Genomic DNA, 26,095 nt, shown 5'->3' with positions numbered 1-26,095 from the left:
ATATGTTTCATACAAAGAAGCTGAAATATTTTCTGATTTCAAAGATACCTTAATCCTTTTTCGTTATAATTTCTGCCTTTGTTATCATACTTAGAAAGTAATTTTTTACCCCAAAGCTATGTATTTACCTATGTTTTCTTTTAGTGCTTTTATGATTTAATTTTACATTGAGATCCATAATCCATTATTTATTTATCTATTTATTGTAGCTCCATAATACATTTTTGTATTTGTTAGGGCAAGGCCCTGCACTATTCAACTTTTTTTTTTTTTTTTTGAGGAAGATTAGCCCTGAGCTAACATCTGCCACCAATCCCCCTCTTTTTGCTGAGGAAGACTAGCCCTGAGCTAACATCCGTGCCCATCTTCCTCTACTTTATGTGTGGGACGCCTACCACAGCATAACTTGCCAAGCGGTGTCGTGTCTGCACCCGGGATCCGAACCAGTGAACCCCAGGCCACCAAAGTGGAACATGTGCACTTAACCACTGTGCCACCGGGTCAGCCCCATATTCAACTTTTTTAAACAAATGTGTTTGGGGTTTTTTTTCTGCTTTTTCTTCCCAAATCTCCCCAGTACATAGTTGCATATTTTAGTTGTGGGTCTTTCTAGTTGTGGCATGTGGGACGCCGCCTCAACATGGCCTGATGAGTGGTGCCTTGTCTGCACCCAGGATTCAAACTGGTGAAAGCCTGGGCTGCCGAAGCGGAGCGCTCGAACTTAACCACTCAGGCACAGGGCTGGCCCCTAAACAAATATTTTAATCACAGGAGATCATATTTGCTTCTAGCGCTATTCAGGAAAGTTTGTCAGTTAATCAAGCAATTGCTAACAAGGGAAGAGATTCTGAACAACATATTAGCATAGTATTCCAGTCTAGGGAAAACCTCCAAGCTTGGTTTTCATTCTTTGCCTTGAGTTGGAGATGGCGAGTCTTGCTCGGTATAAGTCTGCTGTCAGGGCAGGGGCCTGCGCCTGCAAGATCCCCGAGAGCAGGAGTGGAGTTGGAATGTGCCGACCCCACGGTGCCAGCACTGTGCTGAGGAGCAGGAGGGGCAAGTTCTCTTGCTCAGTCCTGAGTTGTGATGTGGATGGACCTGGTCTCTAACCCCTCTTCTGTCCCTGCCAGCTGTTAGATCTCAGGCAGGTTAACTCATTTTTGTGGCCCTTCATATTTTCATCATGCGTTGGGGACCCAGTGGTTCTGTGCACGCAGTGTTGAGCCTGGACCAGGCACTGTGAGCACCTAAAAAGTGGTCAGCTGCTGGTTCTGTTTGCATCTGACAGGTGCTCTGTAGGTTCTTCTCAACCAGACTGTTTTCCTAAACTGTGATTCTTTAAGGACATTTGTTCTGACAGCCTTGTTTTTTCTTTATCCTGTGAAGTCTCTGATCAAGCTACTAGTGTCACTAGTTACCCTTCTTGTGAGTTCTTTAAAGAGAAAAGCAAGACATTAAGGATTTGGTTCACCTTTTCTGAAGCAAGATGGAGCCACCCAATCAATGGGGTTTGCTGTTGTCCTGGCACAAAGCCCACGTGCTTTCAAGCTAACAAAGACAGAGATCCCTGGATTTCTCTTTGATGTCACCACAGTGGTGCGCTATTTCCAGATGTGCCTGATAGCAGCTAGTGAAATGGCATTGGGGACCTGGATTTCTCACTCTCCCAGTGTCTTGCCCCAGGTGGAGATAAAACTGCTGACACTTTGGCAGCTGCCAAACTTAGAATTAAGATGTCTTCCTCTTAGTGTATTCCGCCTGACATTTGCTAACGCCCATAAAAAGTAATTGCCTTTTAAAATGGTGTATGGGGCTAGGGATTGGCTGGCAAAAACATTTGAGTGAAGGCATGGGGGAGAGATTGATGCTACCTGATTTTCCCCCCAGGGAAGAGAGGGGGATACAACACCTTTATTTTCTTGGGGAGCAGAAAGGTACAGTTGGGTAGTTAAATTTGAAATAGAATAGCAGGACACAAAAAAAAGAGAGAGGGGCATTTAACAAGAAAATCCCTGGAGGGGAAGATTAAAGCGAACAGGTGCTGGAAAATGTTTCTGCATATTAGAGCTTAATTAGATTTGAAGATGAATTCCAGATGGGCTAATTATGTGTGAGTTGTTGCAGGTCCTTTCTTGTAGGGGCAAGCGTGTATTTTTGGAAATGGTGATTTAGTTTGATTGGATTTGATTCCCGCCTCCTACCGTATCTCCTCCATCGAGAAACTGCCTCTTCTGGGGCCCCAGGACCCATTCAGCAGGGTCCTATCTTGGGCTGCCCCTGACAAAGCCAGTAGAGCCATGGAAAGCTGGCCCAACCTGACTGCCGTGGAAACACAGGGCAGCCACCTGTCCTGGGGAAGGACAAACGGCTCTTACCCAGATGGAATGGAAAGTACTTCTGACTTCAGAGGAAGGCAAGCACACAAGCTGTGTGTTGTTTCGAGGAATGTGTCCTTTGATGGGGTGCTAATGCTCCTTGTATAGCCAGCTGGTTAGATACATTTGGACCATTTTCTGGGAGGGCAAAGGGGCAAGTTCTTGTTGGCAGCTCTGTAGGTTGTGGCTAGAGAGAAGGTAGAGAAGGTATGGATAACCTGAGAGGTTTGCAGACCAGAAATGTTAATTTCTACACAAAGGGAGCAGGGCCAAATGGGGCCTCTGGGTGTCCATTAAGATAATGGACGTGGTTTAACTTAGCAGCAGCCTGTAAAGGTTGGCTCTGACACTGGGGAAGGTGTGAATGTGGGGGGGCGGCGGGCCTTGCTTCACCCCGCAGCCTCAGGGAGATCTGCTTGGCATCCATTCAGGTCTGAGAGCTTTAATAAACGTAAACTTTTATGTAGGGCCCCATAATTGGAAATTATGGATGTATAATTTATATATGACTCAATGAATGATTTATATAATGTTAAGTGATGACTTAGATAGAAAATATGACCCCCTCTTGCAGAATCTTTAATGAAAAGCGTCGGTTCTTATGAATTTATTTCTAGAGCTCTGTTTGAACTCAGCATGTTTGACATAAATCAGATCTAATTGTCATTTTATGATTAATGAACATATGCTGGCCATTTTTCCCCATAATTAAACTTTATGTTCCGTGCATCTGACAAAGCAAAACAAGTGTAGACTTTGACAGATTGGTGGTGGAGGTTTCCATGTCTGCGTATTTATGTGTATGTGTACTCATTTATGTGTGTACTTATTTTATTGCTGTTCGAGTATTAAGTTTCCATAAAGTTGGGTTTTCAGAGGTGTAAGATTGTTAAGAATTAGTATTTAGACTTGAGACTGAGGGAGCTTGTGGAAGAGGAGAGGGCACAGGTGCAGCCTGAGGGGCAAGCGGGAGCCCTGGGCCCATGGCTCAGGCAGCTTTAGGACCAGGCTGGAGTGCCGAGCGGTGTGGGGGGTGGGGAGTCGGGGGTGGGGGGGGCATGAGGTTCAAACACGTTCTCTCAGTGGAGACTCCTGTTCGGCTAGAGTATAGCTGCTTTCTCATCTTATGGCCATCATAAAGAGCTCCAAACAATGAGGGAAGGTGGATTCATTGCAAAACTTTGCACATTCCCTTTCTGCTTTTCGTACACTTCAGCAAGAGTTGTAATGATGGGGGCCGGCCCGGTGGTGCAGCAGTTAAGTTCACACATTCCCATTTGGTGGCCCAGGGTTCGCCGCTTTGGATCCTGGGTGTGGACCGCTTGGCAAGCCATGCATGCTGTGGCAGGCGTCCCACATATAAAGTAGAGGAAGATGGGCACGGATGTTAGCTCAGGGCCAGTCTTCCTCAGCAAAAAGAGGAGGATTGGCAGCAGATGTTAACTCAGGGCTAATCTTCCACAAAACAGAATTGTAATAATGTGAAAGGTGAGACGAGCATGTGAAAGGAAAAACATGTCACTGGTCACCACACCTTCACTCATGCCATCCACCTTTGTTTCCTGTTTCAGGACATAGACAAGTTTGGCAACGAGATCACGCAATTGGCCCGTCCCCTGCCTGTGGAGTATCTGATCATAGACGTAAGTGTGTGTTGTCCCCACTGCCCCACGCTCCCAATGGGTGCACTGGAGGTCAGGTCTGCCAGGTGGTGGCCGTGCAAGGGCAGCAGCGGCTTGGTCAGTTGCACATCGGCCTGGCGTAGGACAGGCACCTAGGAGGTGTTTGGATCACTCAGTTCCTGACCTCCCCGAAAAGCTCACAGTTTTAAGGGCTTTTTCTTTTACTTTCAGTTTTTTTATTTCCTTAAAAACAATGTAGATGTTAACCTCTGCCAAACTAAAGTGGAACAAAGAACCAGCAGCTGGACTGAGCAGCCCTGAGGTCAGTGAGCCCCAGTGGCTCCTTGTGTGAGTGTGTACATGCCGCTCCGGTCACAGCTTACCTGCCACAGCCAGGCTCATGGAGGCCACTCTGTCTGAGTCGGTCCTTAGGGGACACAGCGGTTATCTGTTCTTGAGTGAGGGCCAGTGTGGTTTCAGGGGAGTCCAGGAGCCAAGAGGGTTACTGCCTCCAGTGCATGTTCCCAAAGTCTCAGCTCTTTCTGGGGGTGTGCTCTGGCCACAGAGATGTGGCCCCAGGCCAGAGGGCAGCGGAGTGCTGCAGCATGAAGGCCTGACACTGAGAGTTCTGTCCAAAGGGGAGGGTGGGAGGTGGCTCATTTCCTCACTGCTGCCTGCCAGGATCTGTCTGGGTTGCATTTGGACTTGGGATGGGCATGTGATTCAGGCTGTAAACTCGCGTCGCATTTGGAGCAGCGGGTCCCCATGAGCTGAGCCCATCGATGCTCCATTCCAGTTGACAGCTCCAGAGAACATATTTATTACCTAGGCCGTAAGGCATCTGTTTTTTAGACTACCTAGGGTGTAATTAAGATGAAAGCAGATTGATGGAATATACACTTAGGAGGAGTCGGCATGATTTAAAGCCAGCTTTCTAAGGTCTTCCCTCCCAGTGGCCTCGCCTCCCCTTTCTTCCCTAAAGGAGCTAAGTTTTGCCTTAGTGCGTTGTTTCAGTGGTATGTGGTTGTTGAGGGAACGTTCTGCCCTGTGATGCCCAAGCTCTCCTTTCCTGTGGAAGGAGGTTGAAGCATTCCTTTGAGAGCAGGTGCCCAGCCAAGTGTGCTCAGCTCCTCTGCTGGCTCCAGATCCATAGCCTAGCTGGGGCCGTCTAATGTCCTCGAATCTCCTGACCTGCAGCTGTTTCAGGAGGGAGAGGGATGAGCTGCGTTCCTCTGGGCTTCCGTGCCCATGCTCTGGAGGTGTCTGGGCTAGTCAACCCTGAGGCAGGCTGGGTAGGGAGAGGATCTAAGCATCAGACCAGGTGCTCAACACCCTGCCTCCTCTCCCCTCTGCCGTCTGAAATAGTCACAAACTGCCAGGTGAACTGTGGTTCGGTTGTTCTCCAAGTGGCAACTGCAAGTCTAACAAATACTTCTCTTAATTCCACGTTTACTTACTAGTAGGTATTCTCTGTCGCCTGTCTACTTACCATCTCTGCCTTCCCAAAGGGAGGGACCCGAGCAGTCCACAGACCTTTGTCTCTGCAGCACGGACAGACACTCCACTGTCTTTGGAACTATGACAGCAGCCGAGACTGAGCCCTTTGTGTGCTGGGCCCGGTTCTGAGGACTTTGCACGTCTGAGCGCATTTAATCCTCAGAGCAGCCTTAGGAGGCGTAGGCACTAGGATCATCTTTATCTTGCAGATGAGCAAAGTGAGGCCTAGGATTCCTAGCTGACAGAGGCCAAGCAGCTAGTACACAGCACTGCAGCTTAAGTCCATACCCTTCGCCATGTGGCTACGGGTCTCAATAAGACCAGTAAGGCTTGGGTGGGGGCTGCTGCTGACAGCTCAGCTCATCCTTCAGAGTGCTGGCACAGGCACAGCGAATCCTCGGCCAGCCAGCCTGAAACAGCTCGCTGCCTTTGCTGATGTGGAAAACAGACCAGGACAACATTTTTATTCTTTAGAAATAGTCCCAAAGGAACCAGAATAGCTGCCCTAAATCTGGATGAGGTGTAATCTGCTGCCTCTAGTGTCATTTTGCAGAGGAAAAGCTGCGTTGACCAAAAGGTGGCTGATAGCTCACACTCTGGTGTTTTTGTGGGGAGGGGCATCTGCCAGGAGGAATGAGGAACTGTATTTGTATTGATTCTTGCACGTTTACCACTGGCCGTAGCTTCTGTGGATTATATGTTAGATTCAAAATGCCCTCTGTTGTTTCTAAAGCGTGTCTGAACCAAATGAAGGGCTCAGACAACCCTTTGAACACAGCTCTTGACTCCAGCATCTTCAGGGAGAGCAGGAGAGCTGGGCCCTGCATCTCAGAGGTCTCCACTCTCCTCCCCTCTGGAGCGAGGCCCTCCAGAATTTAGAAGGGCCTTTAGCAAGCTCGCTAGAGGTCATTGCATCTCTCAAAACCCTCACAGGCTGATTCTGCAGTGCCCTCCAGAGTTGGGAGCAGAGGCAGCTCCTGACATGCCTCCTCGCCTCCTCCGTTGTTCCCGTAGTTCACTCTCCAGTTCCTCCATGGTGCAGGAAAGCACTTGGGTGAGAGGCTCATCACAGGGGAGCTGCACCTGGGGTAGTCCCAGGGGGCCAGAGTCAGGTACTATAGGGGCCAGTGTACAGAAACTGCCCACAGGTGTGCAGTCTCAAAAATTATTAAAAATAGTTCTTGAGTTTGACTCCCAGAGTCAAAGTTTCAGAATTTTCATCTAGAGGTGGTACTAAGAGTTCCCTCTTCCTTCAGTGTAGGGCAGTTCGGGCTCTTTGCCGCTGAAACTTGGGATCTGGGGGTGGTGTATGTGTGCAAGGCTCTTTGGGGCACTTGACAATTGTCTACACCCCTGTTTACAGCACAGTTTATCACGGGTTTGTGTTTTGTTCATTAGATCACAACAACTTTCCCCAAGGATCCAGTTTATACTTTTTCTATTTCGCAAAATCCATTTCCTATTGAAAACCGGGATGTATTGGGTGAGACACAGGTAAGCTCTTTGTCTTTAGAAACATAATTTAAAGTAACTACTGCTTGTTTATTTAGTGTCAGTATTGTTTTTCCAGAAAGTACCAAGCTTTCAAACTCTCCTGGTTCATTCTTTTGACAAATCCTGGCTAGGCCTTTTTCTAAGACACTGTTGATCTTCGTGAGGCCCTCTCTGGGGCTGGGGTGATGGATGACACAAAGGCAAATCCCCGTAAGTCCTTGGGCCTGTGGATTTGCCAGAATGGCCATTCTTGGTTGGCTTCCTTTTTTTCCCAAAATTTATTTCTCACTTTGTGTCCTTTTGCAAGAACTTTTTCATTTGTTTGTTAATCAGTGTTATCTCTTTATGGAGATGTCTTGCTTCACTGTTTGCCCTGGCCTGCCTTGTCACCTGCTGTTTCTTGGGCACCGTCTGAGCCCTGTGGGCCTTGTATGGCCTGGCCCCTCAGGCTTTCCAGCACATGGTGCTGATGTCATTCAACATGTCCCACGTTGTGGCCTTCCCCTCTCACCAGCAGATCAGCCAGATCGGAAATGCTCTGACTGCGCGTGTGCCACATGGACGGTCTGTGAACACACGTTTGTTCTTAGATCCTAATTTGTTAACAGGCATTGCAGAAAATGGCTTGGTTACAGAATATCTATGAGGTTTTCTTCTGAAGCAGTGGTTTGTTTACAAAACCTCTCTGACTTGTGGGTCTCTTTACTGCCCGTCTGTCCAGGGACTCGGGGTGCTTTAGAGGTGCAGAGCCACTTAGTGGGGTAGCCCTCTTTTTTTTTTTTTTAAGATTTTATTTTTCCTTTCTCTCCCAAAGCCCCCCACTACATAGTTGTATATTTTTAGTTGTGGGTCCTTCTAGTTGTGGCATGTGGCACGCCGCCTTAGCATGGCTTGATGAGCAGTGCCATGTCTGCACCCAGGATTCGAACTGGCAAAACCCTGGGCCTCCGAAGCAGAGCGCACAAACTTAACCACTCGGCCATGGGGCCGGCCCCGGGCTAGCACTCTTGAATCTCCTTTTTTCCATCCTGCTGAAGGTATTAGTGTTGCAAAAGCCCACCTCCACCTCCTCACACACAGTTCCTCCTCCTCATTATCAAGCTGCCCTAGATCAACAATGCAACTAGACAGAAAAGCAGACGGGTCTCCTAGCCCCAAAGTGGGCCCTTCCCACAGCCTTCACCTAGAGGGAAGGGGGTGTTTTTTGTCTGTTTGAACGTGTCTCACACCTGGGTCAGCTTTATAAACATGCCTTCTTATACCTCTGTCTAAGTCAGATGTCGTGAGAGTGTCCTCCTGGGAGAAGAGGCCACAGCTTGTTCTGCACCTGTGTGCTCCTCTGTCCCTGGGTCCTCATCACTGGTTGTAGGAAGAGAGGGAGAGAGGCGTCCATCAGCATCAGACATCTTCACTTACAGCTTAGGAGGAAATGGCTCTCTTCTGGGTCTGCCATGGGGAGTTGTAATGGAACGTCCGTGTTTGTTTCCTTCCTTCTCTCACCCCCATCACTCTAGGACTTCCATAGTTTGGCTACCTATTTGTCCCAGAATACTTCATCTGTGTTCTTGGACACAATCTCGGATTTCCACCTCCTGCTGTTTCTGGTCACCAATGAAGTCATGCCTCTGCAGGTACGTCTTTAGTGTGTGTGCCTGCTGAGCACCTGGCTTTGGTGCACCCCGGGAGGGTTGGCTGGAAAGAGATGCTTCCTTTCCTCACAAACCAGAGCATGGCTGGGCCTTGGGTTGCAGTGGCCCCTTGCGTCCTGTGGGCAGCGGCTTTCACAAGGGGCTTGTTGATAGAAAGATGAATTGTTTCACGTTAAGCGTTTGCATAGAAACAACTTCTTAAGTGTCCGTCCTCCGTGGTGGAGGACAGTTTGGTTTGTGCTGTAATCACTTGGGAAGTAGAGCTCATTGAGCTCTGTGTCCTCTAGCATGGAGCACCAGAGATCCAACAATTTAAAAATTCCTGTCCTAATGGTTTCAGAATCACAGCTTCTGCTGCTTATTGATATCTCCCCACCGCCCAAATCAACTTTGGTTTTATCTCCTTGGCCCAGAAGGTTGGCAAGCGTCCAGGCCCCAAGTGCACAGCTGCACAGTTGGCATTTTTAAGGCACACTGTTGGAGAGAAGAGGGAGAGCATTACAGATGGCAGTTATGATCTGAGCAATGTGGGGGCAGGGGCCAGTGGATCCAGCCAGGAGGCCCCTTTCATGTGCCATGTCATGGATGTCTTTCTGTTTTGGCCTTTTTTCTGCCTAAGACCCCAAGCAAATGCTAGAGAAAGAACTTGTTCATTTCTGAGCCACCGATACACTGACTCAGCACCTTTCCCTGGAGGTGACAGCATAGACTGGAGAGACCCCTCCCTCCTCACTGCTTTTCTACATCAGGTGGCCTCTAGCTCTTATTATATCCTGCTGGGTTTATCTAGTATCTGTATCTTTTCCCCAAATCACCTGCTTCTTATATTTGACACCAGGCACCCTGGGACTTCCCACTGGTTCTGCCTTCCTTGTTAAGCCTAGAGAGTTGCACCTCTGGCCCCAGGTTCAGCTGCTGCCCGTCCATTTGGACAGCTGGTGAAAAGTTAGGCTCTCAATATCAGGGCCTCCTTGCTAGTAATTGTGTACTGTTTTGCAGTCACCTATTGGAAAACGTTTTCTGTAGGTACTGTCTGAGAGCCCCGAAGGCTTTATAAATCTCTCTTTATATAAACTGTTTTAATTCTCTGCACTTTGACACTAGAGGCCTAGGATATAAAGTGCATTTTTAAAGACACAAGTGAGAAGATAAAGAGCCCAAGGAGAGAGTGTGAGGGAGGATAGACTTCACAACCACGAGCCTCCTGTCCACCCATCTGAGCCCCCAGCAGAAGGGACGTGAGCTTTATTATGTAGGTGATTGAGCACTCTGTCAGCCCATGACAGAGAGCGGCACAGCAGCCAACTTGGGGTGATTTGGGAAGAATTTGAATTTTAGCTCAATTTAGCAGTTGTATTTATAGACCTAAGTGTGTGGCATTTTACGTTTCATAGTGACAGCCTGTGAGGTTTTTTAAATTCCCCTGAAGTATGTCTTGATGTTGGGGAAGAAGAAGCCTATTAACAAGAATCTGTCCACCACAGGCAAAGCAAGTTGGAACCTTCTTTTTGGCTTCTTGCAGGACAGCATCAGCTTGCTGCTGGAGGCCGTGAGGACCAGAAATGAGGAGCTTGCTCAGACATGGAAGAAGTCCGAGCAGTGGGCCACCATCGAGCAGCTGTGCAGTAAGTGTCCTTCCCTTCCTTGGTCCCAAGGGTCGCGCCTTCATGGTCCCTTTGCCAGACAGAGCCCAGGGGGCCGGACGCCTGCTCTTCAGAGCTTCAGTGCTTCTTATGCCCTAGAAGCCTGACGCCAGCTGTGTTCTGCTGGGCATCGCTCATGGGCAGCTGAACAAGCACAGACTGGCCTCTGCCAGGGCACTCAGACTTCTTCATTGCCGTAACATACATTCTATAAAGGGCACAGATCTTTGGTGTACAGATCAGTGAAATTTTTTTTTTTCTCCCCAAAGCCCTCCAGTACATAGTTGTATATTTTAGTTGTGGGTCCTTCTAGTTGTGGCATGTGGGACACCGCCTCAGCATGGCCTGATGAGCAGTGCCATGTCCACGCCCAGGATCCGAACCAGCAAAACCCTGGGCCACCAAAGCAGAGCGCACGAACTTAACCACTCGGCCATGGAGCCAGCCCCAAGATCAGTGAATTTTTAAACATGTGTTCACTGGAGAAGCTATTCTTCAAGCATCTTAGGGACAATTTTAAAGTCATTGTTTTAGATAAACAGAAACTTTACATTCATATGAGTGCTGAGAGTACAGAAACCTCTTGGTCTCCTCAGGCTTTTCTTTTTCCCACTAGTCCTCAGAGCTTTCTTGACTGGTAAGAAGGAAAAAAGTTACAGAATAGAACGTGGGGATGTCGTGTCTCCAGGAGCCTGAGACCACGCCACCCTGATGAGAGTCCTCTGTCTGTCTCGGTCAGGCGCCCCACTGCAGCCGTGTTGTGCTCGCGCACTGCTTGCAGCAGTGCGGCTGATCCCGTCCAGCCGAGTACTCAAAGTGGCAGGCAGCCTTGACAGCCCTTTTCCCTGTGGCTTTGAGAAATATTGGAGTGCCCTCTTAAGACAACCTTGAAAATACATATAAAAACATGTTCTCAATCTAGTAGATAGATACTAGAATCAAAATTAGCCAAGAAAAACCTCAGTGGAATCCGAGCCGTGAGGAAGCCTAGTGGAGAGTTATTCTCTCTTGAACTAAAACACCCAGGAGCTCAGTGGTCTGAAGAACCTTAGTATCTGTTGTGTTAAGCTTTTTGTGAAGTTTTCTTTTTCTATACAGTTCTGACAGCCAAACCATAATATGGCTGGCTAGATGTGCTATGTATTCTTCTTGCCCTCATGTTCTGAACCATTGCTCAGACGTTCCAAGTTGTTCTCACCAAACTCCCTAAAATGAAACCCCACAGCCTCATGTCCTCGGGTAGACAGTGGGGTGGCACCAGCCAGTGATGCTCAACACCTGGTGTAACTCCCACATGGGCTTCCCCCCAGGGTTATTTTCAGGTCCTTCACACAAACATTGATTACAGCAGCTTTAACATTGGAGCCCTTTCTTCCAGCCCAGAGAGTGTGCACAGGGCAGCCAAGAGTGTGCAGAGATGCTCCATGGGGACCCAGAGGGAAGACAGGTTGCCAGGAGGTTACTCTGGATACACATTGGTCTGGTTGGGGGAAAGGAAAACTAGATCTGAAAAGGTTTCAGTCTGAGCATTTAGCATGTTTTTGCCATCTCCATTAGCCACTAACCTGAAGCAAGTGACCCCACAGGGGCTGGAGCCTGCTGGCCCCACCCCTCGTGCTTAGACAGGATAAGAAGAACCCAAGCCCCTGTCAGTGTCAGTCCTACAGCAGCAGGGGGACAGCCGCCTGCAGCCTCTGCCTGGAGAACTCCTGGTGTTGATGACCCTTGCTTTGCTAAAAAGTGTATTATGTGACTGTCACATCCTCTCAACATATAATCTGCTCATGGAACTCAACGTGTTATGCACAGGACTGGTGACAGAAATTGCTAGTAGAGTACCACTTAGCCAGGCACCACAAAACGTGAGGCACCTAGGGGCGCGTTTGATGGGAGCCGGGCAAAGCTCTGCTGAAAGCTGACGCTTTGCCAAATGAACGAAGTAAACAGAACTACCATCTTTCTAGATTGGAAGACTCAATATATTTTTAGGGTGTCAGTTTTCCCAAAATCAATCAGTGCAATCCCATTGAAAATCCCCATAGACATTTTTTGGCAGGGGAGGGGAGTGAAAAATAAGTTATAAAATTTATCTGGGAATGTCGTGGGCCTAGAAGGGCAGTCTTGAAAGAGAAAAACAAAGTTGGAGGCCAGACACCACCTGATTTCAGGACCACAAGACTACAGTGGCTAAGACAGCATGGTGTCAGCGTGAGAGTAAACAGACCAACGGGCCAGATGGAAACTTGAGAACTGGTTGATAACACGGGCACCAGAACAGCTAAGTGAGGAGAAGATGGCCTTTTCAGGAAAGCGACGGAACAACTGGATATGTGTGCATAAAATGAACCTTGACCTCTACAATACACAAAAATCAACTCAAGATGGGTCATAGGCCTAATGGTGAAAGCTAAAACTGTAAAGCAATGTATTTAATTAATTAATTTATTTTATTTTATTTTTGTGAGGAAGATTGGCCCTAAGCTAACATCTGTTGCCAATCTTCCTATTTTTGCTTGAGGAAGATTGTCCCTGAACTAACATCTGTGCCAGTCCTCCTCTGTTTTAAGTGGGATGCCGCCACAGTGTGGCTTGATGAGCAGTGCTAGGTCCACACCTTGCATCCGAACCCGCCAACCCCGGGACACTGAAGTGGAGCGTGTGAACTTAACCAGCTGGCCCCTAAAGCATTTATTTAAAAAAAACAAGTTGAGTATCTTCAGGGCCTTGGGGCAGGCAAAGATTGTTTTAGGCGGCAGCAGGACTTTGAGGCAGGACAGAGAAAACACTGACTGTGAAGACTGGTCAGCTGGACTTTATCAAAATGAAGCATTTGTGCTCATCAAAGACACTATTAAAAACATGAAAAGGCAAGACACAGACCGGGGGAGAATATCTGTAATCTACAGGAACGGCACAGGGCTCACAGGCAAAGCGGAGAACTCTGCACACGGACAATTAACAACATACATGTGAATGACGCAGGGCTCACAGCTGAAATCGAGCTCTGCGTATGGATAGTTGATAACCAAAACACAAAGAGCACGGGTAAAAACCGGGTGAAAGACGTCAGCATTTCACAAGAGATACAGTAGTGGTCAGCATCCTTAGTCATCAGGGAAATGCAGATTAAAACAAATGAGATACCATTACACATTCCTAGATTGGCTAAGATGGAAAACTGACAGGATCCAGTGCTGGTGAGCTTGCAGAGCAGCTGGAACCCTCTCACACCCCACTGAGAATGTGGAAACAGTCTGGCAGTTTCTTATAAATTCTCACTTGCCCTAGGACCCAGGAAGCCCACTGCTAGATTTTTACCCAAGAGACATGAAAACACAGGTTTCACACAAAGATTTGTGCAACAATATTTGTGGCAGCTTTGTTTGTAAGAGCTCAAAACTGGAAACGACCCAAATGTCCGTCAAGAGGGGAATGGGTACCCTGTGATGCTGTTCACACAGAGAAGTACCACTCAGCAATAAAAAAGGAGCCACTGACACGGCAAGCCAGGAGGGCGGGCCAGGTGGATTGAGTCGGTCATAGGCGACAGATTTGAGCTCTGCACACGACAGCTTTATTTAGCAGGGTTCTGTGCAATCAGAGAACCCACAGTGGGGGTCCTGCAGCCGCATCTGCCCATGCCCGTAGCAGTTGCTTTGAGTCCACTTTTACTCTGATAAGCAGTAGCGCAGAGCTCTCAGACAGGGTGGAACGTCTTCCTGTGCAGAAATGATGAACACACACTTCTTCCCACCCTACAGGCACAGTCGGAGTGCAGCTTCCGGGCCTCCATGAGTACGGAGCCATCGGGGGCTCCACACATGCCACCACAGCTGCTATGTGGGCCTGTCAGCACTGCACCTTCATGAACCAGCCAGGCACTGGCCACTGCGAGATGTGCAGCCTCCCCAGGACCTAGGGCTCCCGGCCCCTGCTGGCAGGACTGGACCCACCCCAGCCCTTTCTGAAGCCAGGATTGTTGTAACCATGCCCAAAAGTGGGCAGCCCTGAAGGGCAGGGCGGGGCTGACTGCCCTGGGGTCTGTGATCCACAAAGCTTCTTAGCACCCAGCTTCCCTGGAGGGAGGGAGCCAGGCTGGTGCTCTGCAGGCTGAAACCAGACTTCTAGGCCCGGATGCCTGGCACGCCTGCTCGGTTCCCAGCCCCTACTGTGGTGGAAGGACTGGGCACCTCTAAATCACCACCTGGGATTGGAGGGGTGGGGAAGCCTTGCTGCTGCCACCCAGCTTTCTCTTTCCTTCCTCTTGGATGCTTTTTGTTCTTGCCTCCCGTGTTTCTGGCTGGGAGCTCTTGAGGGCCTCTTTACCCTGTTGCTCTGGGGCAGACCCTGCCTGTGAGGGCCAACTTCTTCCCCTTCCAGTAGCCGTTGTCTGGTGGAAACTCGAGTGGCCATGGGCTCACCAGCCTCCTGACTGCTTGATCTGCAGGTTAATTGCTGCCCACCCTTTTTCTTGATCTCACCTAATGTCCAGGTGGGATTTTAAAGTCTGCATTGGTTGTAATAACAGTTATCAGTAATTCCTGCCCAGAAGACTTTTTATTTATTTTTTTTAAGATAAAAACTGCATAAAAGGGGAGTGAGAGAGACTAGTTTCCACTTCCTTTCCTCCTTTAGTGAGTCCTTGTGGGTGTATGCTGGGTGGGTGAGTGTGGACGGGGGACCCACAGTCATTTCTCTTTGGAAGTAAACCTCAGTGCCTGAGACTTTTCTGCCAAGCCGCACAGCTGCGACACCTGCAGACACGGGCGGTCCGAGCAGGAGGGCAGTGGTGGTTCCCACCAAGTAAGCGGCCCCTCCAGATGGCCAATGCTGCTGACCAGGCCTGCATCGGGTGAGCTGGTTGCCGGGGACTGGAAGCTCTGGTCTCTTTCGCCATCCCTTCCCATTGCCCCGCCCAGCCCCTGGCCTTTGGCACAGTGACAAGGCCATTGAGACGGGCCTGGGTGAGGGAGTAGGGGCTTGGCCTGTCATAAGGGTCATGTGGCATTGCTGTGGGGGCATCGGAAAGTTGATACTATGCTGACAGTGTGAGGTCTGGGCTAGCCCAGGACAGAGGTCGTGATTTGACCATACCCATGTGCTCTGGGTTCCCCACATTTCCTCTGTGGCCAGGCTATGGTCTGGCCCTTCCCCAGGGAGTTGTGGGCATCCTGATGCCTCTTTGCCTTAATGAGAGCTGTATCTCTGAGCTGCACTGCACCCCCCAGGGAGGCCGGCCCAGACACATTCTGTGCTTGGGGACTTCAAGTCTCTGGTGTGGGGGTTGGGGGCAGGCCTATGTGACCCTCCCTTACCCTTGGCACTGTGGACAGAGAACACGTGCATGTTGGCTTCTCCTGTGGTGAGTGCTGTGCCTGGCATCTTCAGGTCCACCTGGCGGGGGACACCAAATGAGAGACACAGACTTGTCTGCTCTTGGGGCCAGTGGCCCATTGGGTTGGGTCTGGCTGCGGCAGAGCTGTCTGTTCTGGAGGGGCAGGAGAGGCACAGAGCTGCCAGTCTCTCTCTCCCCAGCTCGTCTGTCGGCTGCCTGGTCTTGCTCCTAACAGCTGCGCCGCTGGAGCTCCAGCCTCTGTGTCACCTGGGCTCTGCGATCAGATGTCAGCCTGCAGATGGCCTGGTGTCCCCAGGCCCTGTGCTTAGTCTCTGTGTCTCCCAGTGCCGGGGTAGGGATGGAGGATGCAGATTTCTGAGAGCCCAATGCCCCCGCCCTCCAGTTCCTCCTCTGCTTGATCCACCAAGCTGGTTTCCTTTTCTCTTCAACCAGTTTTCTCCTCACTCTGAAGTTCCAGCATCTGCATAATTCCATTTGTTTCCTTTTGTCTTTCAGTTAAAGAAAAAGCATTGTGATTTCTCTGCTTCTGAGTCACTCTTTGTTCAGTAATGCACTTTATTTTATTGTCCAAAGAGAGTCTGAGCTCAGTGAAAGGGCGTGCGGGGGTGTCCTGCTGGAGGGCTTGGGCCCAGGCAGCCCAGCCACCACCTCTTGCACAGGGGAGGGGCTCCCCAGCCCTACCTGCGTCCTACCTGCCCTCACGTGGACACACCCTCTCATGCCACCAGGCACCATAACCCAGCGAGAGGTGACTGACTGCACACTTGCCCGGGTGAACACAGCCGGCCGCCTCGGCCTCCTCCCACCAGTCTGCCCTGGTGCTCCCACCTTGGCTCTGCTTGGGGCTCGAAGTGTGCATCGATTGGGTTTGCGTTAGCGTTACCTGGACTCCAGCCCTGCAGTGGAACTAATAAAAGCACCTGAAGTGACTGCCGAGCTCCCCGTCTGTCTTTTCTGGGCCCTGAGGCCTCTCCCTGCGCGCTGAGCCTTTGTCTGCAGGTCAAGTGGTGTCTGCTGTATGTCGGCTGACTGACAACTTTCCTCCACATGTCACTGTCCTCCCCTGATGTATTTGGACAATTGATTTGAAGGGTAGGGCCCCACTCCCCTGCCTGGGCTCCTTGGCAGTGTGCTTCCAGCACAACGTCTGGGTGGAAGAGAAGAGCCTGGGCTCCCTTTCTGCGCCTTCCCCGCCTGTCAGCCATGTGGCTGCTCCTGGGCCTCTGCATGGTGAAGCAGGTGCAACTGACAGGCAGCAGATGAAGCATGAAGTCCGGAAGCCCCCAGACTCCACAGGTGTCGGGTGCGAGGCCTGGAGGTGACATGCTGCCTCACCTGAATGACCTTGTCTGGTGACAGCCAGAAGGCACCCCTCTGATGTTTGGGTGCCAGCCTCCACACACACCTTTCAGCACCACTCTGTCCTCCAGCTGGGTGATTCATTGCTCCCTGAATCAGTACATAGGAACACCTCACGTGGATGTCTGAGGGGCCCTGGGGTGAGGCAGGCCCCAGCCTTGCTTCTGGACTGTAGGGTGGGCGGGCCGTCAGCACCTGCCTCCAGTCTCAGTCCTGTCCCTGAGACTTTCTGCTTTCAACAGCAGTGCAGTTCACACTATCAACCACAGCTCCCAAGTTCAGGTTTTATTGTCATGCTGGGCCCTTGGTGCATCTTAGGCTGCTGAACTTGGTTCCATGAAGTGATAAGGTTCTGGGACCCCCCCCACCACACCCCAAGAAATCAAGCAAATGGAGTGTACTGCTTGGAAATAGAATTGTGGGGTCCTACCCCCTCTTTGCTGGCACGTTCGACCTGTTGGCAGGCTACGCCACCTGTGAGAAGTACATGGCACAGCCTGCAACTTCCCTGCACGCCCCGTGCTTTCTCCCCCGAGTCCAGTGGCGCAGTTTGTCCTTAGGGTGATTACGCTGCCTCCAAACTTGGCATTACTGGCTGTCAGCAATGTGCTCTGCTGTCTCAGGTTTCCCACTAGGAGTGTGCACCTTGCACACCCATGTGAGAGGCCCCCTCACTCTGCATCATCCGTTAGCCATCTGAGTGGGCCTTCAGCCCTTTATTCATGTCTGTAACCTCCAGGGATTGGCACTCAAGGCCCCCCTGTGTTGAGATAGGCTGTTGATGATCATAAATCCTTGTATCGCAGAGTGGGGCTTGCCTGGCCTTGGGGCCAGGAGCCTGCTAGCCCCCCTGAACAGAAGGAAGTGGGACAGAGGAGTGACCCAACTTAACAGTGCCTGCAGGGTCGTCCTGGCCAGTCAGGGCTGAACCTGCTCAGCCCATCCTCTCCCAGGTGGTCCTCCCCACATGGTCATTTTCTCTAGGATGATCCTGGTGTATTTCCCTCAGTGTTGGAAAACAGCCTCGGAGGAGTGGGATGGGAATTAGTGTGAGCATGTGGCTCCCAAGGATTGGTGGTCAGAAAACCAGCCAAGAACACTTGTGCACTGGGCGGGGGGAAATTCAGAGTGATACGTTGCTTGAAAGGAGCATGTCCTCTTCCTAATTCCAAAGGCCAAGTAGGAGTGGGTCCTCCTCATTCCTCCATGGCCCTCTCCTCCTGTCCCAGCAGCCAGGACAGTGTTTCCAGCCTAAACATCTGGGAGCAGGAGGGACAGACAACAGACTGCAGATGCCCACTCAAGTTGTATCCAACCAGCATCCAGGAGCAGTGGGACCGTGGCTGTCCACTGCCCTAGAGATGAGGGCCCACCTCAACCTCAAGGAGAGGGGTTGGAACTTGTGCTACTGGTTCTTTGTGTTTCGGTAGGCACACCAGCCTCTGTGATGTCAGGGTGACTTCCAAACGCAGAAGACATTTGGCAGCTGGATGCCTGGCCATGCCCCCCAGAGGCCTCTTTCACTCTCGGGCGTCGGGTGTTCGAGATTCCCGGATTGGCTTCTCAAAGGAGAGGGGGCGGGTCTTTCACTTTGTAAGCAGGGACGCTCTGGATCTCCCAGTCTCTCCTCCAGAGCTCTTGTTCCCTCTCTGGTTAGCGCCTGTCTCCAAAATGCTAGAGGATGTGGAGAAGGAGCAGCCCCAGTGGGAAGGAGAGGTGTCTTGCCCTGGCTTCACCCTCACCCCCAGCTGATTGCTGGTGAGCCGCCCCGTCCCGAGGCCCAGTCTGTCAGTTTTTTACGGTCCTCTGCCCCCAGCCCAGAATTCTTCCAGCTTACCATTTGTCCCCATTGTCCAGTCGAGCCAACACACCCATGGACAGCTAATATTCAGGCACGGAGAAAGGTGACACTTCTGTTCATGTTTCTCTCACCCCCGCAGTGTCCTGAGGAAGGGGCGGCTCAGCAGCTCAGAGCAAGGAGACCCGTCCCTAGGGCGAGAGTGCCGTGCGCCCCCTTCTTGGACTCCGCCGCAGAATTCACCAGTTCCCCGAAACCCTAGAAAATCGGCTGCTCCGAGAAGACGCGTTCTGCAGGGCGCAGGGGCCCCGCCCCCGCCCTGGGGGAGCCCGCGGACTGGCCGGGTCCCGGAGCTTGCCGTGCTTTAGGACGCACGAGCGAAGCGCACGCCCCGCACGGGCGTGGGAGGTGCTGCAGACCCGCAGGGTCTTCCAACAAGGCGCCTCGGGCCGCTCGGAGGACGGACTGGGTGGACCAGGGCAGGCCCGTGGTTTCCCGCGTTGCCTTTAAACACGTCGGCTCTTTCCTAGCCGTTCTGCGTCCACTAGCATGATCGCAGGGGCGTGGCCTTCCAGCCCGCCGGCTAGGGATCCAGCGGGGACCCGCCTCCCGGAGAACAGCCGCGGAGTCCGGGCCCCGCCCCCGCCTCGGCCACGCCCCCGCCTCGGCCCGCCGCCCAGCTTTACGGCGGAGGACGCGCCGCGACGTGGGCGGCCGTGAAGCGCCCCCGCCCCACCCCCGGCATCAGCGTCCCGGAGCGGAGCGGCCTCCCGGCGCCTCCCGCGCTCCCCGAGCCGCAGGCCCGCACGATGGCCGGCCTCGCGCCGCGGGTTGACTACCTGGCGGGCTTCTGCTGCCCGCTCGGGGGCCTGGCGGCGGGCAAGCCCCGCGTGCTGTGCCTCGGGGCGGAGATCTTCCTGTCCACCGGGAGCGAGCTGGTCTACGTCTACGACCAGGAGGCGGGGCTGCTGACCGTGAGCGCTCGGCCGGGGAGGGAGCGGCGGGGGTCCCGGGCGCGGGGAGGGAGGGGGTCGCGGGCCTGGGCCAGGGAGGCGCGGGGTTCCCCGGGCGGGGCTGAGGGGCGGAGCTCCCGCTTCCTTCCGAGGGGCTGGCGCGTTTGAGGAGTTCGTTTAAAACTAAGGGCTCCGTGCTGTCGTCTGCCCCCACGCTGTCCAGGCGGTGTACAGGTTTCCGGGTCAGGTGTGGCACCTGGAGCTTCTGGCCCTTCGCAGGGCGCTTTACGTCCTGTGCGCCCACAGGGGCATCTACTGCTTGTCGTTGGACCAGGCGATCAGGTGAGGATGGTCGCTGGGCGGCACCACTTTGGGCGAGTCCAAATGGTCTCTCTTTGGTGGAGGCCGACCTGGCCTCAGATGAGCTCGCTGTCTCTGATCCGTGGCCGCCCTGCTCTGCTCCGACGCTACCCCTGCGATCTGTACGTTTTGCTTGCTGCTGGATTGGGTTCAGAATGAGCACTCCCCAGCATGGGGCTCAGGTTCGGTTCTGAAGCCTTCGGTGTCCCGGCCAGCCCACAGCACTTGCCTTCTCTAACAGGTTCCTGCTTGCGGAGAATCCTTAGTAAATGGGGTTCAGGCAGCCAAGTCTGCAGCTCGGAGCAGGACCCTGCTCCTTTGGTCCTGTCCCTTGTGTCATGACACACCTTCCAGTGGGTCTCTGGTTGGTAGTCATGGCAAAAGCACCATGAACCCCAAGTCAGTGGTTAGAGAAGCCCAATGTGGAGGAGCCAGGCCCCTCCCAGGCACCAGTGCAGCGCCTTCACACGGCGCCTGCTCACTACTGGCTTAGGACAGAAAGAGGTAGCCAGTGTGAATCACAGATGAGGCCTCAGGGGTCAAACAGTTTTGCACTGATGAGAATTTTTTGTCCAAACTCCATTTCTGGAAGCCTTGGTACATCCTGTTATGTGTGTCCCTGGGTGACTGGTGCCAAGTGGAACAGTCCTTGGGGCAGGTGGGAGGCAGTGTGGCAGGCAGGCTGCTCCCTGGGGAGCCTTCCTCACAGTGCTGAGGGGCTGTGACGGTCCCTGAGATCACTCTCTCTGAAGACCCCAGACCCAGCGTGCTTGGTAGTGGGTTGTCTTGAAGAGTGCGTGAAGGTCATGACGGGTAGTTCCCTGTGTTCTCGCAGGTCTGTGAGCCAGGATGACGGGGACGATGGGGACAGTGAGGACAGTCAGGACGGTGAGTCCCCTTCCCGTGTGATCCCTGTGGATCCAGACGCCTGTGTCCTCCATGATGCCACGCTGTGCACTTTCACCGTGCTCGACAATTTGCTCATCACCTTAGCACAGGGCCCCGCCCGGTGGAAGGTGCAGCTGTTCGAGTGTCCCTGTCCAGGAGAGGACCCTCGGCTCAAAGGCCAGATCGGTGAGGTGGAGTTGTCCACCCCCCCAGCTGGGAGTCCGAGAGAGCCTGCAGCCCCCTACTTCCTCCCAGTGCTGTGCTGCATGTCACCGCCAGGCTCCAGAGTCGCACACAGCCACCTGCACGGCTCCAGGGGCTTCACGCTGGAGGAGACCCTCTTTGGGCTACTCTTTGGAACTGATGCCTCCCTCCTGGAGTCACCCGTGATCCTCTGTGGTCTCCCCGATGGCCAGCTTTGCTGTGTGGTCCTGCAGACCCTGGTCACCTCTGGGTTGGCCCCTGGTGACTCGAAGGCTCTTGTCAAGATCCTCCATCACCTGGAGGAGCCCGTCGTCTTCATTGGGGCCTTGAGGACAGAGCCACTGGCTGAGAACGTGGAAGACTCACACTCCGACTGCCTGGTGGCACTTGGTCATCATGGCCGGACACTGGCTGTCAAGGCCAGCTGGGATGAGGCTGGGAATCTGGTGCCAGAGCTGCGGGAGTACTGCCTCCCGGGGCCTGTGCTCTGTGCAGCCTGCGGCGGGGGCGGCCGCATGTACCACAGCACCCCCTCGGACCTCTGTGTGGTAGACCTGGCTCGGGGAGGCACTCCCTGGGACCCCATGCAGCCGGACAGGGGCCCAGGAGGCTTGCCCTCTCTGCTGTGTCCAGCGAGCTTGAGTGTCTGCAGCGTCGTCACCCTGTCTGTGTCGTCTAGGGCACCTGAAGGTACGAGCCACTGTTGAAACTTGGAAAACCAACGTCTCAGAGTGGCATCCTTCCTCTGGCATCCTTCTCCCCTGTGAACTTGCTCGTCCTCCCCTCCACGTCTCATTCCTGTCTTCCCTAAACCTGACAGAGGCGGCTTCCTCTCACCTGGGTAGCCTCGTGGTTGATACGTCCTGTCTTGGCATCAGGGGGTGCCTGGTTGTGTGTGTCCTGTGTGGGTTTAGGAGCAGGAGGTGTGCTGCTCTGCCTAGATGGGGTCTGCACCTGGGTGACCCTGGGGTAAGGGCATCTCTCTGTGACAAGTCTTACGTCGGGGGTAGTGCAGGGGAAATTCGAATTGGTTCAGGTCAAGCCTTACATTCTTCCAAAGGTCAGAACACACCTGCTCCACTTACACGTGGCTGTGAAGGAGCCACCCTGCCTGGAGGGAAGGTGGGCAGGCTGCACCCAGAGCTCCCGGCGTATGCTGTCCCCAGACAGAGCCACGGAGCATTTTAGCTGTGCTTACCCAGTGCCGGGGGAGAGGGTAGAGCCGCCCTCCCCGCCCGTGAGTGTGCCGTGGGCCTGCCCTGCACCACAGTCCACATACAAGAAATGCTTAAAGGGGAAAGGCCACTGTCCGTCCCATGGCGGAAGAAGACCGCAGGGACAGCAAGGAATGGAAGAGCATAGAGAGCCCACCTGGGCATGTGCCTGTCAGCTGAGGGAGGGGCCTGCCTGTCGGGCTGTTCCTCCTGGGGCGGGGTCAGGGCCTCCACGCTATTGGGCCTGGGGGACAAGCGAGGTTGCAGGAGATAAAGCCTGTTTCCTGGAGAGCTCCCTGGTAACCCAGGAGCGGGAGAGGAGGCAGAATGACGCTAGAGAGGCGTGGGCTTCCAGAAAGGCCCCAGTGGGAGCAGAGTGAGTGCAAGGCGCCTGCCCAGCACTCACTTCTCTTTGGAAACTTCGGGGCAGCTTTGCTCCAGGTGGCCTGTTGGAGGTCAAGCACGCCCAGCTGACATGGTGGCCTTTTAGTCCCATCCGTGTGAGATGTGCCCAGATACCACCGAGGGCCGCCTCTGTGGCGCTGGCACCCCCAACGGGCCCTTGGGAGCGTGTGTTGGGTGAGTGTGGGCAGCGGCTCCACCCAGCCTCTGGCGCCTGTCTGGGCTCTTCGGGGCGTCTCTTCAGGGACGGCTCCAAGGACCCTCTCTTTCTCACTCGGGCACTGACCTTCTGCCAGCACTGGTCTTGCATCCCAGGGGCACTGCTGGGTGCTCCCAGCAGCATGCCGCTCCCGCCTGCCGACCAGGCCCTGCATGTGTCCATTTTCAGGTGGCACTGAGCTCTTGGCCCTGTCTGCCAAAGGCCGCCTGATGACCTGCAGGCTGGACCTGAACTCTGAGACGCCTTCCCCTACCAGAGTGACCGCAGCAAACACTGGCCGAAAAATCAAGGAATTGCTCTCTGGAATTGGCACCGTCTCTGAGAGGTGAGCAGCTGCTCTGCGGCTCGGGCTGAGGCTGGTGCTATGTCCTCAGATGACTGTGTCCGAGGTGGTGGCATCCTGGGTGATGGTGTTGGTCCTGGCCAGGCCTTTTCCTTTGCGTCTGGTCCCCAGCAAGAACCCAGACATCGCATCGCCTGGTGAAAGGCTGCGCTAAAGGCCGGCTGCCTCGTGAGTCGAAAGGGACCTCCATCTTCTCCGACTGCTCCATCTTTTCCCTGTAGGGGCATAGGGGGCTGCCCGTGCCGATTCTTCAGCCCTCCCCCTGGACCTCCTCTCCTCCCTGCTCTCAATGAGGGCACCAGCAGCCCTTTTCTCTGACCTGTTCAGAGAGAAAGCAGCTCCTCTCACTGCCCTCACCTGCCCTCCATGGGCCCGAGGGAGCTTCTGGAGGCTCCAGGCGCCTGTGGCTGAGAGCTGTTTCTGTAGCGCCTGCCATCCTCCAGGCTATCGTGGTGGTGCTGCTGGGGAGCAAAGGGGCCAACTTAGCAGCTAGCCCCCCCTACCCCTGACCCCAGGCCTCACCTGGCTTGCGTTGTCCTGACCGGGGTGGCAGGCTCCATGAGCTTCCTAGGCTAGGCCAGGCCTGCGAGCACAGGCTGCACCAGCTTTGTCCTCTGTCTTCTGTCCTCCTGCTGCCCAAGAGGAGCGGTTGGGTCAGATAGCTGGGGACAGCTTCAAAACGGTTTGGCATGAGCAGGACAAGGAGAGCTGCTCTCTGGGGCGGGGACTTATTCCTCACTTGGTGCTTTTCAGGGAGCCAAGTTCTGGTTCCTTCTGACCCTGGGGGTAGGGGACATTGCACCCACCACAGTGGCTTCTTGCCCTTCCCTTGGGTGGCACATCTGCTCTTTTCAGAGTGTCTTTTCTGAAGAAGGCAGTTGACCAGCGGAACAAGGCTCTGACGTGCCTCAATGAAGCCATGAACGTGAGCTGTGCCCTGCTGTCAAGCCGGGAGGGCCCCAGGCCCATCTCATGTACCACCACCACCACCTGGAGCCGCCTGCAGCTGCAGGACATGCTTACGGCCACCTGCCTGCTGGAGAACAGCAGCGACTTCAGCCTGGACCGGGGCTGGGCCTTGTGCATCCAGGTGCTCACCAGCTCCCAGGCCTTGGAGCTGGACTCGGCCAGCTCAGCGGTCACCTACACCATCCCCGTGGACCGGCTCGGCCCTGGCAGTCGGCGGGAGGTGACGCTGCCCCTGGGCCCTGGCGAGGACGGCATGCTCGATCTGCCTGTGACCGTGTCCTGCGCACTCTTCTACAGCCTCCGGGAGGTCGTGGGCGGGGCCCTCACCCCCTCAGACTGTTCCAAGGACCCCTCCTTGGATATGTGCCCCCTTGATGTCCTGCCTGAGCAGGAGGGCATCTGCCTGCCCCTGAGTGAGCACACGGTGGACATGTTGCAGTGTCTGCGCTTCCCCAGCCTGGCCACACCCCACATGCAGGCCCCCAGCCTGCTCAGCCCAGTCAGTGACCCTGTGGACACCTTCCTGGGAGCTTGCCTTGGGCCAGGCAGCAAGCTGGCTGGACCTGCGTCTCTGCGGGCCGCCTACCTGCCTCCATCAGTGGCCGCCATCAAGGTGTCAGCGGAGCTGCTGAGGGCCACCGTGGGGGACAGTTACTCAGGTTGGTGGCGCTGACTGGCTTCCCTCTGGTGTTGAGGCCTGCAGATATGGGGTCGTTCCTTCCAGGATCCACCCAAGCTCATGGCTGGCGCCTCTCCCCTCCAGGCGTGTCCTTATGCTGTGCCACCCTGCAGTGGCTCCTGGCCGAGAATGCTGCTGTGGACATCGTGAGGGCCCGAGCACTGTCCTCTGTGCAGGGAGTGGCCCCAGATGGCACCAACGTCCACCTCATCATCCGCGAGGTAAGCAGAGGGTCGGCTCTCCTGTCTGCGGGGAAACCGGCCTCTACAGCAGCGCTTCTCAGAGCAGGGTCCCTGGGCCCGTAGCATCTCTGGGCCGCTTGAGAGGACTCAGATTCTCGAGGATTCCAAGGCACGCCTCAGTTGGAGGCACAGCTGTATGGGGCAGCCTTGGCAGGGCCGGAGGCATTGTTGGCCTCAGTCTTAGGTCCCAGTGAGGAATGGCCTGTCCGACACTCCCCACATGTGGGCTCCCACCTCGTGCACTGCTGGAATTCATAGCCGGGTCCCCAGTGCTGCTCCTTGACGGTTTGTACCCCAGGAGCAGCACAGACCGTTGTCAGCATCTGAGCCACTAAACTCCTAGAGCACCAGGGGGCTCTAGGCCTGTCCTAGAAGCCGCTTACAGGGCCCCCCAGCCCCGCCCCCAGCCACTGGGGTCATGTCCAGCAGACCCTGGCTTTGTAATGTTGCAGGCTCTCGCAGAGCATCCCAGGAGGCCAAGACACACATCCCTGAGGGCTGGGTGGGGGCTGCCCCTGCACAGCCCTTTCGGGCCAGGCCGAGACCAGGCCAGCGTGTCTAGGTTGGGGGGTCCCTGGGCCCTGATTCTGGGGCCTGGCCGGGGGGGGGCAGTCATTTCCTCCTGGAGTGAGTGCCGTGGTCAGCATGGTGTTCTTCCTGGGCACACACTTCCAAATGAGCAGATTTGCTGCTGGTTGGCTGGCTGTTCTTCAGGGGGGAATTAACATTGAGGGGGAGGAGCAGGTCCGGGAGCCGTTTTGTGCCCAGCTTTGCCCACGCACAGGGTGCAGAGGGGCCGCCCAGGCCAGGGCGTTGCGCAGGGTGCAG

The 26,095-nt window shown here is 54.0% G+C and overlaps 2 protein-coding genes across 4 annotated transcripts in view; both read left to right on the top strand.

Moving 5' to 3' along the window:
- The window catches only part of NPLOC4 (NPL4 homolog, ubiquitin recognition factor), a 73,833-nt gene extending 57,267 nt beyond the window's left edge, over positions 1-16,566 (top strand). The window contains exons 13-17 of the mRNA XM_046674643.1: positions 3,947-4,018; positions 6,893-6,988; positions 8,503-8,619; positions 10,160-10,262; positions 14,042-16,566. Coding sequence (XP_046530599.1) covers positions 3,947-4,018; positions 6,893-6,988; positions 8,503-8,619; positions 10,160-10,262; positions 14,042-14,199 — 546 coding nt within the window. The 3' untranslated portion in view covers positions 14,200-16,566. The remainder of the gene's footprint in view (positions 1-3,946; positions 4,019-6,892; positions 6,989-8,502; positions 8,620-10,159; positions 10,263-14,041) is intronic.
- Positions 16,567-19,279: 2,713 nt separating this feature from the next.
- The window catches only part of FAAP100 (FA core complex associated protein 100), an 11,471-nt gene continuing 4,655 nt past the window's right edge, over positions 19,280-26,095 (top strand). For all 3 annotated transcript variants that reach the window (XR_006890868.1, XR_006890869.1, XM_046677876.1), the window contains exons 1-6: positions 19,280-19,767; positions 19,970-20,088; positions 20,942-21,888; positions 23,203-23,359; positions 24,233-25,005; positions 25,110-25,246. Coding sequence is in view for 1 of the 3 variants with exons in the window: in XM_046677876.1 (XP_046533832.1) it covers positions 19,603-19,767; positions 19,970-20,088; positions 20,942-21,888; positions 23,203-23,359; positions 24,233-25,005; positions 25,110-25,246 (2,298 nt within the window). In the remaining 2 variants the exon portion in view is untranslated. The remainder of the gene's footprint in view (positions 19,768-19,969; positions 20,089-20,941; positions 21,889-23,202; positions 23,360-24,232; positions 25,006-25,109; positions 25,247-26,095) is intronic.

Source organism: Equus quagga, chromosome 11 (assembly GCF_021613505.1).
Source record: "Equus quagga isolate Etosha38 chromosome 11, UCLA_HA_Equagga_1.0, whole genome shotgun sequence".
NCBI lineage: Eukaryota > Metazoa > Chordata > Mammalia > Perissodactyla > Equidae > Equus > Equus quagga.
The sequence above is the reverse complement of the archived record's forward strand: the minus strand, read 5'-3'. Positions and strand labels throughout refer to the sequence as shown.